This window comes from Gadus macrocephalus, chromosome 11 (assembly GCF_031168955.1).
Source record: "Gadus macrocephalus chromosome 11, ASM3116895v1".
Taxonomy (NCBI): domain Eukaryota; kingdom Metazoa; phylum Chordata; class Actinopteri; order Gadiformes; family Gadidae; genus Gadus; species Gadus macrocephalus.
Genome location: NC_082392.1, coordinates 21,794,189 through 21,811,152, shown reverse-complemented (window position 1 = coordinate 21,811,152; position 16,964 = coordinate 21,794,189). Strand labels below are relative to the sequence as shown.

The 16,964-nt window shown below is 45.5% G+C and overlaps 2 protein-coding genes across 8 annotated transcripts in view; one reads left to right on the top strand and one right to left on the bottom strand.

Moving 5' to 3' along the window:
- Nucleotides 1-686: 686 nt before the first annotated feature.
- Nucleotides 687-6,149, bottom strand: seta (SET nuclear proto-oncogene a). Of its 2 annotated transcripts, XM_060065771.1 has the most exons (9): nucleotides 5,895-6,133; nucleotides 5,716-5,751; nucleotides 4,847-4,904; nucleotides 4,621-4,763; nucleotides 4,323-4,426; nucleotides 4,125-4,238; nucleotides 3,707-3,877; nucleotides 3,403-3,534; nucleotides 687-1,407 (listed from the first exon to the last, which is right to left on the bottom strand). In XM_060065771.1, exons 1-9 carry the CDS (start codon nucleotides 5,965-5,967, stop codon nucleotides 1,384-1,386), a joined length of 855 nt encoding a protein of 284 aa, XP_059921754.1. In that variant the 5' UTR covers nucleotides 5,968-6,133; the 3' UTR covers nucleotides 687-1,383. The 2 variants fall into 2 exon arrangements, with proteins under 2 accessions (XP_059921754.1, XP_059921755.1); XM_060065772.1 differs by lacking the exon at nucleotides 5,716-5,751 and having other exon boundaries at nucleotides 5,895-6,149.
- A 956-nt stretch (nucleotides 6,150-7,105) lies between these two features.
- The window catches only part of LOC132468115 (serine/threonine-protein kinase N2-like), a 41,656-nt gene continuing 31,797 nt past the window's right edge, over nucleotides 7,106-16,964 (top strand). For 4 of the 6 annotated variants that reach the window (XM_060065769.1, XM_060065768.1, XM_060065766.1 and 1 more), the window contains exons 1-4: nucleotides 7,106-7,444; nucleotides 8,914-9,056; nucleotides 9,537-9,661; nucleotides 10,321-10,492. In XM_060065769.1, coding sequence (XP_059921752.1) covers nucleotides 8,933-9,056; nucleotides 9,537-9,661; nucleotides 10,321-10,492 — 421 coding nt within the window. In that variant the 5' untranslated portion in view covers nucleotides 7,106-7,444; nucleotides 8,914-8,932. Of the gene's footprint in view, nucleotides 7,445-8,869; nucleotides 9,057-9,536; nucleotides 9,662-10,320; nucleotides 10,493-16,964 lie in introns of all 6 variants that reach the window. The other 2 variants (XM_060065767.1, XM_060065765.1) reach the window with 2 other exon arrangements.

Here is a 16,964-nt window from a genome sequence, read left to right as displayed (position 1 = left end):
CCATTTAAGTTTCCGGTCGTGCATGCGTGGTGTATCTCTTTAAACACAGCCATGGTGTCCATCTGTCAAACGAGTATGAGGGGCCCATTATGCCCCCTGCTCCCCTTGTTGTGGTGCACACAGACATGTAGCGACGCGTGTGCGGTGGAAGCGAACGGCACAATGCTGCTCTGTAGGTACTGTGGACACACGACTCGGTTCCTAGTCCGTTGGCGCTCTCACCGCAACGACTCGCTGCTCGGAGCCAAACCGCTTCACATTCAACTTCAACAAAACCCTAACTGACCTCAAATCGAGGTCATTACATTTAGAACAGCAGATGTAGCCAAGCGGTGGCCGGCCGACGGGGGCTTCTCCTGGTTCCCGGGGTTCACCTGGACTTATTGCCTCATGCCCGAGGTGTGGAGCCCATCTGGGTAAATTCAAACCACACAGTGATCCGAACCGGGATAACTCCTAACGACCATGCTGTTCTCTTCATGATGGTCCTTCCAGCCCAGCGAGTGGCCCCTGACAGCCCCGGACAGCAGGTTTGACCACTCGGAGCGGACGTTTGAAGCGGATCACCGATAGCCTGTTGGCGAAAGACTTTGCTCAGTCTCCTGATCCCCAAGTCCTTCTCCAGCTGACAGCAAGGCGGGCGATACGGTTCTCTTAATCCGTTCAACTTGAGTCCCACACATGTATACACATTAAGTTTTATTGTAACAAAGCAAGTTGTACAACTCAAATTTAAAACAGTTTTTCCCCCCAGCGGAAAAGAAAACGTGATTTTAATGCGGATGAGTCGGTGGTCATTTCTTAAGCAGCGGGGGCCACAATTTACAAGCTTGTTTTTTTCTCTTTTTGTTCTCTTTATTAAAAATGTCATTTCAAATCTTATGGATATCTGTAAAACAATACAATGAAAAAAAAATCCCATAGAAATGGTGTCAAAACATCCACCTTCCCTGATAAGCCCATCACATCCCACCCCCCCTCCCCGAAAAACATTACAAGCAGGAATGAGCAGGATCTCACAAGGGACAACAGGTCATACAGAAATCATAGGGAACTAAGGAGTTGAGGAGTTCTTCTAGTGCTAGGTAACTACACCAGGTGGTCAGCCTCCAATTCATTTCTCGTTCCACTCACGGTGTCACCCTAAAGATATTTTTTGTACATTTTATTATTTTGAGATGATCTTTATTTTTTAAGGGAGGTTTTTCACAATTCAGGGCAAAGTGCCATTGGCCTGGGAGTTAAAGAACGTAACATGGCACCAAATAGGTGGTTGCTTCAGAATGGACAGAAGCACATGGAAATCAGAAAAAACTAAATACTTTGCTCCCGATCATGGTGGATAAAGCCAACGAGGAAGAGAAGTTTGAGGGTCTGGTAGCTTTAGTCGTCCTCTCCATCGTCATCCTGAAACAAAGCGTTTAAAGCGATCAGAATAACAAATAGACAGCCTTGTAGAATAATGTTTGCACTAGGGATGTGAATGACTCAAATTTTCATGGTCAAATAGTCATTGGGTGGTATAAATGAATAATCGATTATTCGATGTGTGCCGACCTTCACAAAGGCAGCCATTCACAAAGGCAGCCATAATCACTTAATATCTTCAACGCAAATTAACATCTACCCATCAAGTAGTTCCAGTCAAATTGTTGTGACAAATGCAATAAACTAATCAGAAAACACGGTTATATGCTATAGACCTTATAGTATCTGTGGTTTAAAGGCTGGGACGAATTTCAAATTATAAATATGTACACTTAATGTTGAAAGTATAGACTGTCGCGAATCCCATGGAAACGAATGGCGCAGTGATTCGGTCTTCAAAACGATACGTTAGCTCTCTGGCTCATAGCCGAGCGGACTAAAATACCTCCCGTTGCCAAGTCGTAGCTAAGGCCCGTCCGATTTACTGCTAGAGGACTGAACAACGTTTCCGTTGCACAAGAACCTTACGTGAAGTTAATGATAGTTCCAGGTATTAGTCAAACCCTCAGGCGTTACCAGGGAAACAAAGTTATGGCTTGATAAAAACGTTATATTTGAAGGAAAAAAATGTTAACGGTCCTAATGTTAAAAAACGATTTTGACCCCTTTGGAACGAATAATCGAATATTCTGACCCATCCCTAGCCTGCACCACACTGCTTTTTCCCCATAGGGACCCAGCAAAATAAACGAAATGCCCTATATTCATCAAGTTAAACTGATTGATTCTGAAGTCTTTATTTATTAAACCCATCAAAAGCCTTATTTTTTTTTAATTATGACCTTTCAGATTCTGCTCAAGATCATTTAGCATGAGTGCACCCGCAATGAACGCAAGTAGCAGTAGCACTTTGGTCCACAAAAGAATGATACGTGATTGATCCCAAAATAGAAAATTCATGGTAAGAGCACTCATTCAAAGTTTTGGCTATTGGCAGTAGAAAGTAGCAACACTACTTATAGTATACATGAATAGACTGGTCTATCATTTATAAAATACAATAAGGGGTATTGATCAATTCCGAAACACATTTTATAGAATAGATTAAACTACTACCTACTACTAGACAAACACTAAACAAGCTGCTTTGCTCTTTGCCAGGAACAGAAGGTTAATGGACGCCCTGAGAAGCATTACTAACTGAGTCAACCATAGCCTGGTAGAACATGCATAATATACAAGGTAATATAACAACAGTAACAATTTCACTGAAACCTGCTATATTATAGCAGGTTTCAGTGAAATTGTTTAGCAGCCTTTTTTTTTTTACACTTCACCCAGTTGTCCTTATACATCCATGTTGAGCAGCCAATGGAATGGGTGGAAAATAAAATATTAAATGCATAGTATATATTTTCCCCAATATCTATTCACACCACATGTTGCATTGATTTTAAAAGTTGAAACATGGTTTCTGGCCGTATAACATGTCTGGCTTATTTTAGTTTTGATGACGTAATATCTACATCGCCGCTAAAACTGGATTGGGTTGAGACAAGTAATAATTTGGGTTAAAATAAATAAACGCAGTGAGGTTATTAGAGCAGAGATCAACGTTATCCACGGTTAAGACCCTGCCAATTTCCGGCAAAACTGGCCGTGTTCAAGTAATATATAACTCAGCCCATAGGCTGTACTTTATATATTGCCAGTTTAAAGTGATTTGTGCATGTAAAATTCTCCAAATAGTCTCAGGCATTTGTTATAATAAAAAAATAAAAAATAATCTATGGTTCAAAGATGGATATTGTTCCTATGTTTTAGTTGTACAAACTACTGCTAGATATGTTTCTACAATAGTTATGGAAAATCAATTTACCCTTAAGAAAATTGCAAAGAATGGCATTATATTGAATCGTGATGACCCTTATATTGCATCACCATATTGCCAATAACGGCCTAGACCAGTCGTACCTCTCCATCTTCACCATCATCTTCCTCATCCTCCTCTCCATCTTCGTCTCCTTCTTCATCAATGTCTTCCAGCCCCTCTTCATCCTCATCATCATCTTCTCCTTCACCCTCCTCATCATCCATGTCTGGGACCTGCAGATCAGAACAACATTTGCATCCACTGTCAGGCCTTCATCTCTCTGGTCACTCATCTCACATTTCTCTTACAGCCAGGTGTAGTATTGGGTTAGGTCATTCTGCAGGGGTCTGGGCCAGATAGGTGGAGTTAACTAGGTGTGTATAGGAACCAGGCGAGACCCCTTACCAGGTAGTACTGCAGGGGGTTAGGCCAGATGTCATCCTTGATGACCTCTCCCAGCTCGTCTGCCCCAGCGTCAGCATGGTCGGTGAACCAGGTGAAGAAACTCTCTGGCTCCTCGTGTTGTCGCTTCCTTCCAGCCTTGTTCTGAGTCTGGCTGGAGCGCTTTGTCAGGTCCTGGACACAGATACATATTGAAATACATAACACACCACTACAAAACGCTTAAATGTGTGCTTGGTCAGGTCCTCTACAAACATTTTGATTCGCAACAAAAGACATATTGAAAACAAAGCCCAATATGAAAAAACACACTTGTAAACACTCTTAACTACTCTGGCCGAAAGTTGGAGGCCTACTTTCAGGCATATCTCCATGTCCCCATAAACAAGATCTGGTTGGATATAAAATCTCAGACACACACCTTTCCTGATTTCCATTTGATCTCAGTCGACTTTGAAGACGGGTCTCCACTCTCGTTGAGGTGGAACTCTTTGGAAAGAACTTTGTTTTCGAAGTACGGGTTTTCATCAAAATACTGCAACACAGAGACATGGTCTTAAGTTAGTTAGGGAAGAGGGTAGCGGGTATGCGGAATATCGAGAAGGATGACTGTACTTACAAAATCTATTCTGTAGCCCGACTTGATGTCTTCGAACTCTGTCACCTCCACCCGACTCAGGTAGTGAAGCGCCTCTTCATCTTCCTCCCCGAGTAGAGCAGAGACTGGAGACACAGAGCAGTCATGAACATCTATTCAGCCTGCATTACCCCTCCACCCAGCCAGTAGTAGAGTAGAAATGTAATCATTATTTTACGATGACAAAGTCACAACAGTAGCCGTATTCCCCCCAAGCATAACTCCTCCACCCTCAGGCCAAGCATTGGTGTGGATGAGATGCCCACACAGAGCCTCTCACCTTGCGGATGGTTGACGAACGTGGTGACCCAGAAGTTTGGGATTTTGGCGATCAGTTCTGACCTCTTCTGGAAGAAGGGCTGGCGAAGTTTATTGTATTTCTGTTCTACTTTGAGGATCTCCTCGCTTGCCTGCTCATTCAACCTGATGGAAGCAGATGGAAACACATGTTATTAATCTGGTCGTGTTTGTACTCCAGTTAAAAACACATTGACATAATGCCTTACCTGTCGATTTCGTTTTGAACTTCGTCGATGTGTTCAATAGCCTCCTGTTGCTCTTTTTCTGTGACAAATTAAATATAGTTGGAAACACATTAGTAATCTCATAGTAATCTAATAGTCCTGTACATTAAGTAGTTGGACGCAGTTCAAGGCAACTAAAAAGAGGCCTGCATTACTGGGGGTAGTTTCAAATTCTGGGGCTTACATGTTAGCTCCTGAACTTAAGTAATAGACCTCGTAGCCAACACACTGCATATAACCACCTCTACCCTCATAGCGATGACAAGTTGCATGGTAATGTCGAACATGGTGATTAGTATAGAAAAGTTAAATAACCATAGAAGCTGAATGAAAGGTAAATTGGCTTTTGTTTATTGGCGGCAGCCAAGAGCAAGATGAAGAAAAGCAGTGTGATTAAAATATATTAGTTTCAATATCCAGACAGGGTTATTCATAGTGTAAGGAGTTGTACATATATTAAATGGACTTCGGTTTACTGGTGGCGGGATGAGCAACATGAATCAGCTAGCGTTAGACAACGCCACAACACTGCTAATGGTAATCTAACAAATAACACAACCAACTTTAGTACTTTACTGCGTGTGTTGGTTTGTGTGGACACAGACCGTTGAAGAACACAGGATCTGGTATCTAACTCAAACCCCCTGACGTCCAGTAAGCATCTTATAGCATCCTAGACAAGACATCGGGCTACTCGACTGGCCATGCTGTTGATGCTACAACAACTAGCACCCATGCTAACCCTCTTCCATGTTAACCAGCCACCATGCTAACATGCTACTTAGCTACACCGTGGCCTCGCAGATACCGGTGTGGACGGAGCAGCATGCTAACAGCCAAAATATAAACACCTATAATCTTCTCCCCAACTACTGCGCCCAAGGGCCCTGCAAAGAGACACGATGACCTACTTTACCCCAACACACATTTATAACCTAGTGTTGGCTTTTGTGTTGAAGCTATCTGCGCTAACGACGCTATTCCTGCTAACGAAGAGTGAAAATGGCGGTGAACGGGAGGCCTTGCTTACCGGAGGTTTCGTCCGCTCCGTCGTGGTTTGAATTCAGCTCCTTTTTACTCACTTTGGCCGCCGAAGCAGACATGGTTTCGCGAGCTGAGAGTAACCGGCGCCTGAAGGGAATATGCGGTGAGGAGCGAAGGCTGGTTCTCCTGCAGCAGGAGAGGTTTGGGTCAGTGGAGGAGTCTGAACAACGTGCTGCTGCTGTCCACACAATGTAGCCGCGGAGCTGCACGGAAGTCAAGGCGCGTCTCAGTACGACGCGCCTCGGCGAGGGGGCAGGGGGCTCCGCCTCTCAAAATAGGTCTCCTTCTCCGCTCCAAACTGGACGAGAAGCACACGACTCCCCGCCCAAAATGAAATTAGTCATGGAATAAAACATCATGGATATTATGGATATCCCGGAATAAAAATATATATTTGTTTGGAGTCACATATTGAATGCATTTAGAGCAGGCCAGTGGGCCGTGAGCGGCGCGGAGCCGCACTTGCGCACTTAGAAAAGATGCTGAATGTCACAGTCCGTCCAAATGAGCACAAAGACTAATGACGAGATGTGTCTATTTAACTATGGTATTCGTTATTTCTAAAGACCGCTGATAACGGAATGTTTTTTATTTTTAAAAAAATAATTGTATTAAGTAGCCATTTTATACCAACAATATCCGTTCCCTCCAAAAAAAAATCTTGAGACAATATCGTTTCCCCTTCCGACAGTCTCCAAGGTTAGGAAGCTAATCAAGGAAAGTGTGTGGATAGAAGTGTTCCTGGACCTCTGGACTGGAGGAATCGCCTCGAAGTCTCCTACACATGACAATACATCATTTATAACGGCCTCCACCCGTAAACGGCCCTCACCTCCACCCCCCGGCCCCCCGAGTTATGGGACAAACAGCTGCTGTCCAATAATGGGCCTATTAGGCAGCCCCGTGTTGGATTACGAACTGGGGGTTGGGGCACCGTGTTGTTGGTCAATCATCATCATCATCATCATCATCATCATCATCATCATCATCATCATCATCATCATCATCATCATCGTCGTCGTCGATAGTAAGGTGTTACGGTATTGGCCCCCCCAGGCCAATACCGAGCCAAGAGAAGAGCTGCCCGGGGAGACTGAGCAGGTCCCGTATCCAAGAGCACCTCTACCATCCCGCGGGGGAGGAGGAGGAGGAGGGTGGGAGGAGGAGGATGAGGAGGAGGATGGGGGGGGCGGGGGGGGTATTCTGTTACAGAGGAGAGAGGAGGATGCGGAGCGGGCTGCAGTATAGGACACACAAACAAACCAGGCAACACATCACTGATCCGGTGCCCAAGATGTAGAGCACTCCGCTTGAGCGTGTTCAACAACATCCCGGGACCGCATCCACATAACGGTACAGCCGACCATAGCGGGACAGCAGACCGCGGGAGAGCAGACCATAGCGGGACAGCTACCGGGACAGCAGACCGAGGGAGAGCAGACCGCGGGACAGTAGACCTGGACTCTTTCTAGGCGGGTGAAGAAGGCTCCTTCCGGGCAGCATGACGAGTTAGTTGTCCTTCAGTCAGAGCCGCAGGTTGGTCAACACTATTCCAATTTATTACAAGAATATTATATTATATATTATATATTATACGTTATATGTATACACTAACATTATATGATATAATATATGCATACAAACACATCAATACATATGATAGATATATTTGTCTTAGATATGCAGTTCTATATATCACATCCGTCTTGTCTTCCTCAGAACTCATGTTGTGTGGGGTTGAGGTGGTGACATCAGGCATATTTGTACAGTATAAATACCAAATGTATACAACTTGATAATAATATGGAATTAGATAATGGATTCACAGTATATATATATATATATATATATATATATATATATATATAGTATTAAAGTACATTCAGTACCCTCACACAGCTATATGTGCTAAAGCGGATGTAGTATTCCATTAGCGGCTGTGTGTTGGTTCTCCTGTTAACCCCTCTGGTGCAGGGAGCCAGTGGGCAGGGCTGAGAGGTCGCTCCTGTGGTTCACCTGTGAGGGAGTGGCTTCGGTCTGCTGCCCTATAGTGGGGTTACCTTGGGTCTGCTTCTTCATGGTTTGGGTCCTTTCTATTCAGATCAATTCTGTTGTAATTTTACAGCCCTTCATAGGTACAGTCTCAAAGGGCTTAATAGGCCATCTATGTATGACCCCCTCCCCCCTGACCCTAGCCCCCCAGAGTGCAAGAAAAAGCTCCCTTAACTAGCAAGGAAGAAATCTTGAGAAGGAACGCAGAGTGGGGGATCCCTCCCTCCAGGGATGATCAGGGCCAGAATTGACGTACATATATCCAGGAAAAAAAAATATTAAATCAACGATGGGTTGCTGGCCGGTTAACCATAAGGAGAGTCCAGGCCTCCAGTTGGAGTCACCGCAACACGCTAGAATAGACAGAACTGTTTTGAACTCAGTCCTGTTTTTCTTTGTTGGGAATGCTCTTACACCATCCACACAGCACAATCAAATCATATTATTACTACACTAAACACAATATTTCATGTGAGGTCTTCCATCTTTGTGGTGATCACTGAGCCAGGTCCCCCTGGTCCTGGCTCATACAGGGACTGATGGACTAGTCCCGGCCCCGGATCTAGTGGACTAGTCCTGGCCCAGGATCTAGACCTAGTGGAAAGGTCCTGGATCTAGCTGACTTTTGGTTGTAGCTGACTGGTCCTTTTCTAACCCAATGGTCCTGTTCCAACCCACTGGTCCCAGATCTAGCTGACTTTTGGTTCTATCTAACTGGTCCTGGTTCTAGCTGACTAGTCAGGGTTCTCTCTAGGGTCTAACTGACTGGTCTTTGTTGTCTCTAGGGTCTAACTTACTGGTCTTGGTTCTCTCTAGGGTCTAACTGACTAGTCAGGGTTCTCGCTAGGGTCTAACAGACTGGTCTGGGTTCTGTCTAGGGTCTAACTGACTGGTCAGGGTTCTCTCTAGGGTCTGACTGACTAGTCTTGGTTCTCTCCTGGTTGGTGGACTAGCGGTGGTTCCCTGGTCGTGATGTTGTCCAGCGCTCAGCAGATGCTGCAGGAGAGCCGGTCCAAGATCGAGTCACTCCGGCTCCAGATCCTAAAGGCTGCCCAGAGCGGAGAGACAGAAGAGGGGAACCTCTCCCCTCAGACAGGTGGGAAGACCAGCCTCATAACTCCTAACCCGTGCGCTTTAGGATCCTCCACGTAACCCCTAACCTCAGCTCATTGGGTTCCTCCTCATGACTCCTAACCCAAGCTCTTTAGGATCCTCCACTTCATTCCCAGCCCCCGCTCTTTAGGATTCTCCTCCCGAGTCCTAACCCCAGCTCTTTAGGATGCTCCTTACACCCATCCCCAGCTCATTACGGTCCTCATAACTCATAACCCCAGCTTATTATCTTCCTCTTAACTCCACTCCCAGCTCAATAAGATCCTCCTCATAGCTCCTAACCCCAGCTCATTAAGATCCTCCTAACCCCAATTCTGAAGGATCCTCCACGTAACCCCTAACCCCAGCTCATTAAGATCCTCCTCATAACTCCTAACCCCAGCTCATTATGGTCCTCTCTCTCCAGTCAGAGTAACAGTATTTACAGTACCTAAAGGTATATTGTGGATGTGTACGTGTGCAGATGTTTCCCGGCGGACAGAGCTCCAGCATTACATCCAGAGAGAGAGCGACGCCCTGGCCCTGGCCACCGACATCGCCTCTAGCCTGCAGGACCTCAAGAACATGGAGCCCTCAGCCTCTACTGAGGTACACTCTCAGCCTCTTATGAGGTACGCTCTCAGCCTATACTGAGGTACGCTCTCAGCCTCTAATGAGATACACTCTCAGCCTATACTGAAGTACGCTCTCAGCCTCTACTGAGGTACGCTCTGTGTCTACTGAGGTATGATCTCAGGGTCTACTGAGGTACGCTCTCAGTGTCTACTGAGGTAGGCTCTCAGGGTCTACTGATGTACGCTCTCAGGGTTTACTGAGGTACGCTTTCAGCCTCTACTGAGGTACGCTCTCAGTGTGGGCGGCATTAGGCTCAGGAGGTTGGCTAGTAGCCGGAAAGTTGCTGATTCGTGTCCCTGAGCAGGACACCTCACCCTGACTGCTCCAGACGAGCTGGCTGTCGCCTTGCGTGGTTGAAAACACCGTCAGTGTGTGAATGTGTGCATGAATGGGTGAATGTTCTGCAATATTCTAAAGCGCTTTGGGTGGCCACTCGTTAGAAAAACGTGGTATAAATGAAGTCCATTAACATTTACTGAGGAAGGCCTACAGCATCTCCTTAAGAAGGCCTGGTGGGGTGTGAGTGTTGTTGTTGGCATTGCCCTGATGATGTCCTCAAGTATCTGGTACATCAAAGTATCATCATGATTAGGTCATGGCAACACTGAATCCAGTATCATCCTGTCCACCAGGCGCTGGTGAGGGTCTGTGACACCACCCGTCGGCTGGAGCTCCTGAAGACGTCGCTGGACCGGTGCCAGGAGGAGCCCAGAGACCATGTTCCCTCACTGCCTCCTTCTACAGAGCACGCCTCCCTCAGCTCCTCGCCCTCCACGCTCCTCACAAAACCAGCCTGCTTAACCGGTAACCAAACCAGAACACAACCCACCCAGAACCCAACCCACCCACCCAGAACACAACCCACCAAGAACACAACCCAGCTACCCAGAACACAACCCACCCACTCAGAACACAACCCACCCAGAACGCAACCCACCCACCCAGAACACAGCCCACCTACCCAAAACACAACCCACCCAGAACACAACCCAGCTACCCAGAACACAACCCACCTAGAACACAACCCACCCACCCAAAACACAACCCACCCACCCAGAACACAACCCACCCACCCAGAACACAACCCACCTACCAAGAACACAACCCACCCAGAACTCAACCCACCCACCCAGAACACAACCCACCCACCCAGAGCACAACCCACCCAGAACACAACCCACCCACCCAGAACACAACCCACCCACCCAGAACACAACCCACCCACCCAGAACACAACCCACCCACCCAGAACACAACCCACCCAGAACACAACCCACCCACCCAGATAACAACCCACCCAGAACACAACCCAGTTTAAGGAGCAGATATGGCTGAAACTAAGACTTTGAGGTACTGACACCCTAATTGTAGGCTGTATTTATCAGAGCCCATCTTCCCCCAACGCCAACAGCGAAGAAGATAGGCAAGAAAATAAAGACCATAGTCAAGATGAAGCCTACACATCTCTTGATGGCAGTGGACTTCAATATGCCCAGCATCAACTGGACAACAGTTACCACAACAAAAGGTCAGTGCCACATGAGTCAACCTTTTCTTGAGACCATCAGAGACACCTTTCTGGACCAGCACATAAACCAGTCTACCTGACACAATCACGGACAAATCGGCAACATACTGGATCTTGTGATCACCAAAGAATAGGACATGGTTGAGAACCTTCAATATCTACCAGGACTAAGCACGAGTGTCCACGTCTGTATGAGCTTCAACCTGAGAGTGTACACTGAACCAGATGATAAAGCAGACCCGAAATTCCGAAATCATAAATCATAAACATAAGAGACTACGACGGACTAAATAGCTGTATACAGGAAACAAACAGGACTGATATACTCCACCATATGAGTGTAGAGGAGGCCTGGCTCTATTTCACCAGTGTTTTCAACTCGGCCATGGAATAGTGCATCCCAAAATCCTGCCAAAAAAGGATAAAAGGCAAAGCTCTGGATTAACAGGCAGGCGATGGCCCAGAGAAAGAAGAAGTATAACTGCTGGCAGCGGAACATGCAGACCGGGAACTACATTGACTACGTCAGAGCAGCCAGATATAGGAGCAACCTGATCAACAGTACCCGTAAGCTCTGCCGAGAGTTGAAACATGATCTATCTCGCAACATCAAGACTGATCCAAGGGCGTTTTGGCGATACATGAATAGCAAATTGAAAAATCGCCCCTAACTAGGAGACCTGCAGCAAGAGGATGGCTTACTGACCAAGGATGACAGCAAGAAAGCTCAATTGCTAAACAACTTCTTTGCCAGAGTCTTCACCAGGGAAACAATGGACAACATGCCAGATGCCTGGAGCCCATAGTAAATCTGGATATCCCAGCTGATATGGTAGAGAAAAAACTAAAGAGGCTAAAACCCATAAAATCATCCAGACCAGATGGACTGCACCCCAGAGACCTCCAGGAAACAGCATCTACAGTTGGCCTCTAATTGTCATTGATCTTCAACAAGTCACTGGTGGAGAACCGACTTCCGGAAGCCTGGAAGTCCAGCAACATTACACCAGTCCACAGGAAGGGAAAGAAGACAGTACCAGGCAACTACAGACATGTTAGCCTCACGTCAGTTGTCAGTAAAGTTATGGAATCACTTGTCAGGGTGGGATTTGTTTCCACACATGACAGAGGGAGACTATTTTTGTGATGCTCAACATGGTTTTTCCCAGGGAGGTCCTGCAGGACCCAGCTCCTGGTCACACTGGTGATATGGACAGACACCTGGATTTTAAGAAGGCCTTTGTCAGTGTGCCTCATACTCGTCTCTACCAGAAGTTGCGAGCTTAAGGCGTGGGCGGCAACCTCCTGAACTGGATCCAGCACTTCCTCATGGGCCGCAAAAAGAGGGTGACCGTAAAAAAACCTCTCTGATTGGGCCACTGTACTGATTGGAATCCCTCAGGGGAGTGTCCTAGGACCGATACTGTATGTCATTTTCATAAATGACCTCCCCGACATGATCCGAAGCACAGCGAAGATATTTGCTGACAACACCAAGATCTTCAACAGAATGATAACCTGAGGCGACCCCCGTCAGATCCAGGAAGACCTTGACCTCCTGGTTAAATGGTCAGAAGAATGGCAGCTCGGCTTCAATGAGGGAAAATGCAAAGTGGTTCATCTTGGCAGCAACAACCCCGAACTAGATTATACAATGAATGGTGTTACCCTGATCACTGACACATCAGAGACATTTTTTTATTTCAGATTTGACCATTTTGTGTGTTTTTTTAAGGCAAAATTTAAAAGTTCTCTGTTACATAGTGTTTTTGGGAGAGACATGCTGGGTAAAAAATATTATGTTTTGAAACTCAAAAATAATCGTTGTTTTAATATTGACCAAAATAATCGTTATTCTGATATTCTCCGTAATCGAGCAGCACTATAGAGCTCGTAAGTATGCCCTTCCGGTAGACCCCCATGGGACCTCTGAGATCGTAAAATATGAATGGGTTTCAATGGACGGAAAGCAATTATTTTCTGGTCCCAGTCTTTATATGCCCTGGATTACACATATGTTGTTTGTGGATTTAAATTATAATTTTTCGCGCAAAGAAAACAAAAAAAATTCACGAGGAAGGTGATAATGTTAGGTTTTGTGTGAGGCCGCTTTGTGAACTACAGCCCCTCGCTGCTCTTGACGCGAATGATATACGTACCCACCACTCTTGTACAGACATGGCAATCTCTCTGCTCCACTTCACCGCCCTTTTCCAAGGGGAGGATAACAGCATCGAAAGAGGTGAAAACCATTATAAATCGGGGCATGTGTAGATTTTCAGTTATGCCGATGGGGAGATTGTTAGTCTTGTCCACGCCAGTCGCAGGGAGCCTGACGTCACATTCGAGACATGTAGTCTTTCTCATTATGTTTTCTCTACAGCCTTTAACTGAACAATTGCACAATAAACTGTGAAACTATTGACATGAAGAATGATCATTTAAATCCACAAGCAACATATGTGTAATCCAGGGCAAAAGACAAAAGAAAGAAAGAAAATAATTACTTTCTTTATATTGACTCCCATTCAAATTTTCCTCGCCCAGAGGTCCCATGAGATGTCTACCGGAAGGGGCGTACTTACGAGCTCCATGGGAATGTAATCTGGTCTCCACGATATCAATCTGACAGCAAAGAGGTCGAGAAGATCCAACGACGAGCTACGAAGCTAATACCAAGCCTCCGATCCCTCCCTTATGAAGAACTTCTCTCCAGTCAAACTACCATCACTGATGCACAGGAGACGACGTGGTGATATGATACAAGTTTACAAGATCAGGAATGGTATGGACAGAATGGAGCCCGGGCTCTTCTTCCAACGACCATTTCACACAGGGGACGTAGGCTCGACGTGCGACGCTAATTCTTCAGCCAAAGAATTGTAGCCGATTGGAACTCCCTACCTGAGAATGTGATCATGAGTGATATTATGAACTGTTTCCTTTCAAGACTGGACCGTTTCTAGCATTACAAGCAGTATAAGATACCGTGATTTACCGTCAAGTTGTTATATACAGTAAGAGGCCCACTATGCAGGATCGGCCATTCCCTTGCTGTTTTCTCGGTTGGTGCTCGCATTTTTCTCTACAGAGCTCCCCCTACAGCTTCGGAGTAGATATTTTCAACACTGTCGTAACAACTCGTTGACAACCCTTCTCCATCCATATCTACGCTAGCCGTGCGCATTTGTTTTTAAAGAAGCCGGCGGATGCGTGGAGTCATGTCCGAGATAGGTGTTCATAAAGAGTAGACAAGGTTATACATTTAGAAATCGTGTATTTAGGGTTATTTTTTTAACAGAATGATCAGTGTAAGAGGGTTGGCCAACATAATACATAACGATAGCATGAACATTTTGCGTTATAGCAGCATGGCCGCCTGGGTGTGGGAAGGAGAGTTGTCATAGCCAGCTGCTGGGTCTGGAAGATTAGGGACACCAGACTGACCCCAGGGCCCACTACACGGGCTTCAGGGTGCGCCGCCTGGACGTTTAGATGCTGGTAAATAAACATTGTAAATAATCATTATGACTTATCGTTTTTGTATGTTTCAATTTTTTTTATATAAACATGTTTTCACCACCTCTCTTTCAGTTCAATTATACACACTTTTTGGTTAGAAAAATATTTATTTTGGATATTGAAAAAAATGCAAGGGACAGTGCTTTATGGTTTCTTCTTGCCTTACGGCTATTGTGTAGCATCTTCTCAAGGGTTCTCTGGATTAAGGTTTCCTCGTAACACTTGTACCCGCACAAGTTTGGATGTGGGTTGTGGCTGTACCGGGGCAAGCAGGCCGAACCGTCTTGGGTCCTCAAGCCTCATAACGATCTTGCGAGGAAGGCCGGTTTCACTTCTTATGCTCCTGGAGAGGATGTCCGTCTGTATGCCAGATGTGGGAGTACAGTTTGCCTGCCCCTCATCTGGAGAGTCACACTTGTCTTCGCCAATGTCCAGGGACTGCTTGCTACAAAGAATGCATCAGTAATAGTGGATATACATATATTATTATGAGGAAAGACATGCAGACTACCATGGAATGCACTTACCTTGACTTCAAAACACCAACTGCTCCGTCAAGTGGCTGAACACCAAGTTCAGGATTGGCTTACTGTGTTTCGCTGTGTGAAAAGATGGTCGTCCATAATTAAGCATGTGCAACATAATGAAAGCCGGTTGTAGAAAATCATATACTGTAGATGGAAACGTACATGTCAGATTCCTTTGTGATGCTTGATCCCAGTGGTTGATGTGGTCTGTGGTAGTGTTTGCCAACACTTGAAACTAAGAAAAATGGCAAAGCAATCTTTTTACAAAGTGCAGGGTACTGCATTATATGGCAAGCCGGACAAATAACTTGATATAAGCATAATGTGCTTGGTAGTGAACTCGTAAACTAACACCCCAGCTAGCAAGCAAGCTAGAAACATGCAGGGCTCACAACATAACGGTCGATCAAACACATTTTTTGCAGAGACTATCAACATTGAGAAAGCCACAATACAAAGAAAAACAAAAAACAAAGTTCACCCAAGGATTCTTACAATTTCAAGAGCAACACGGCCAATTCGGCATCAGATTTGCTTCTGAATCTTCTTTTTTTTTCAGTTCACGCCATTCCTGTAAAGCTTGCCCACGTTTACTCATGTCTGGCCTCTCTGTTGGTCAGTCTCCCTTATCTCTTCTTCTGTTCCTCCGACATTGGGTTCCTCTGTCTATTTTTATCCGTCTGATCCATTATGAATGTAACAATCCCTTCGCTACTTGCGTTACTATTTCATTCCTACTGACCGCCAGAGGCGGTGCTTTAGCACTGGATGTTCCATCTCGCGCATGCGCAGGTCGAGTAATTATACCAACAAAGTCACCTGTGACACCTGGGTGACCCGAGAATGTCTATATAAGTTGTTATATACAGTAAGAGGCCCACTATGCAGGATCGGCCATTCCCTTGCTGTTTTCTCGGTTGGTGCTCGCATTTTTCTCTACAGAGCTCCCCCTACAGCTTCGGAGTAGATATTTTCAACACTGTCGTAACAACTCGTTGACAACCCTTCTCCATCCATATCTACGCTAGCCGTGCGCATTTGTTTTTAAAGAAGCCGGCGGATGCGTGGAGTCATGTCCGAGATAGGTGTTCATAAAGAGTAGACAAGGTTATACATTTAGAAATCGTGTATTTAGGGTTATTTTTTTAACAGAATGATCAGTGTAAGAGGGTTGGCCAACATAATACATAACGATAGCATGAACATTTTGCGTTATAGCAGCATGGCCGCCTGGGTGTGGGAAGGAGAGTTGTCATAGCCAGCTGCTGGGTCTGGAAGATTAGGGACACCAGACTGACCCCAGGGCCCACTACACGGGCTTCAGGGTGCGCCGCCTGGACGTTTAGATGCTGGTAAATAAACATTGTAAATAATCATTATGACTTATCGTTTTTGTATGTTTCAATTTTTTTTATATAAACATGTTTTCACCACCTCTCTTTCAGTTCAATTATACACACTTTTTGGTTAGAAAAATATTTATTTTGGATATTGAAAAAAATGCAAGGGACAGTGCTTTATGGTTTCTTCTTGCCTTACGGCTATTGTGTAGCATCTTCTCAAGGGTTCTCTGGATTAAGGTTTCCTCGTAACACTTGTACCCGCACAAGTTTGGATGTGGGTTGTGGCTGTACCGGGGCAAGCAGGCCGAACCGTCTTGGGTCCTCAAGCCTCATAACGATCTTGCGAGGAAGGCCGG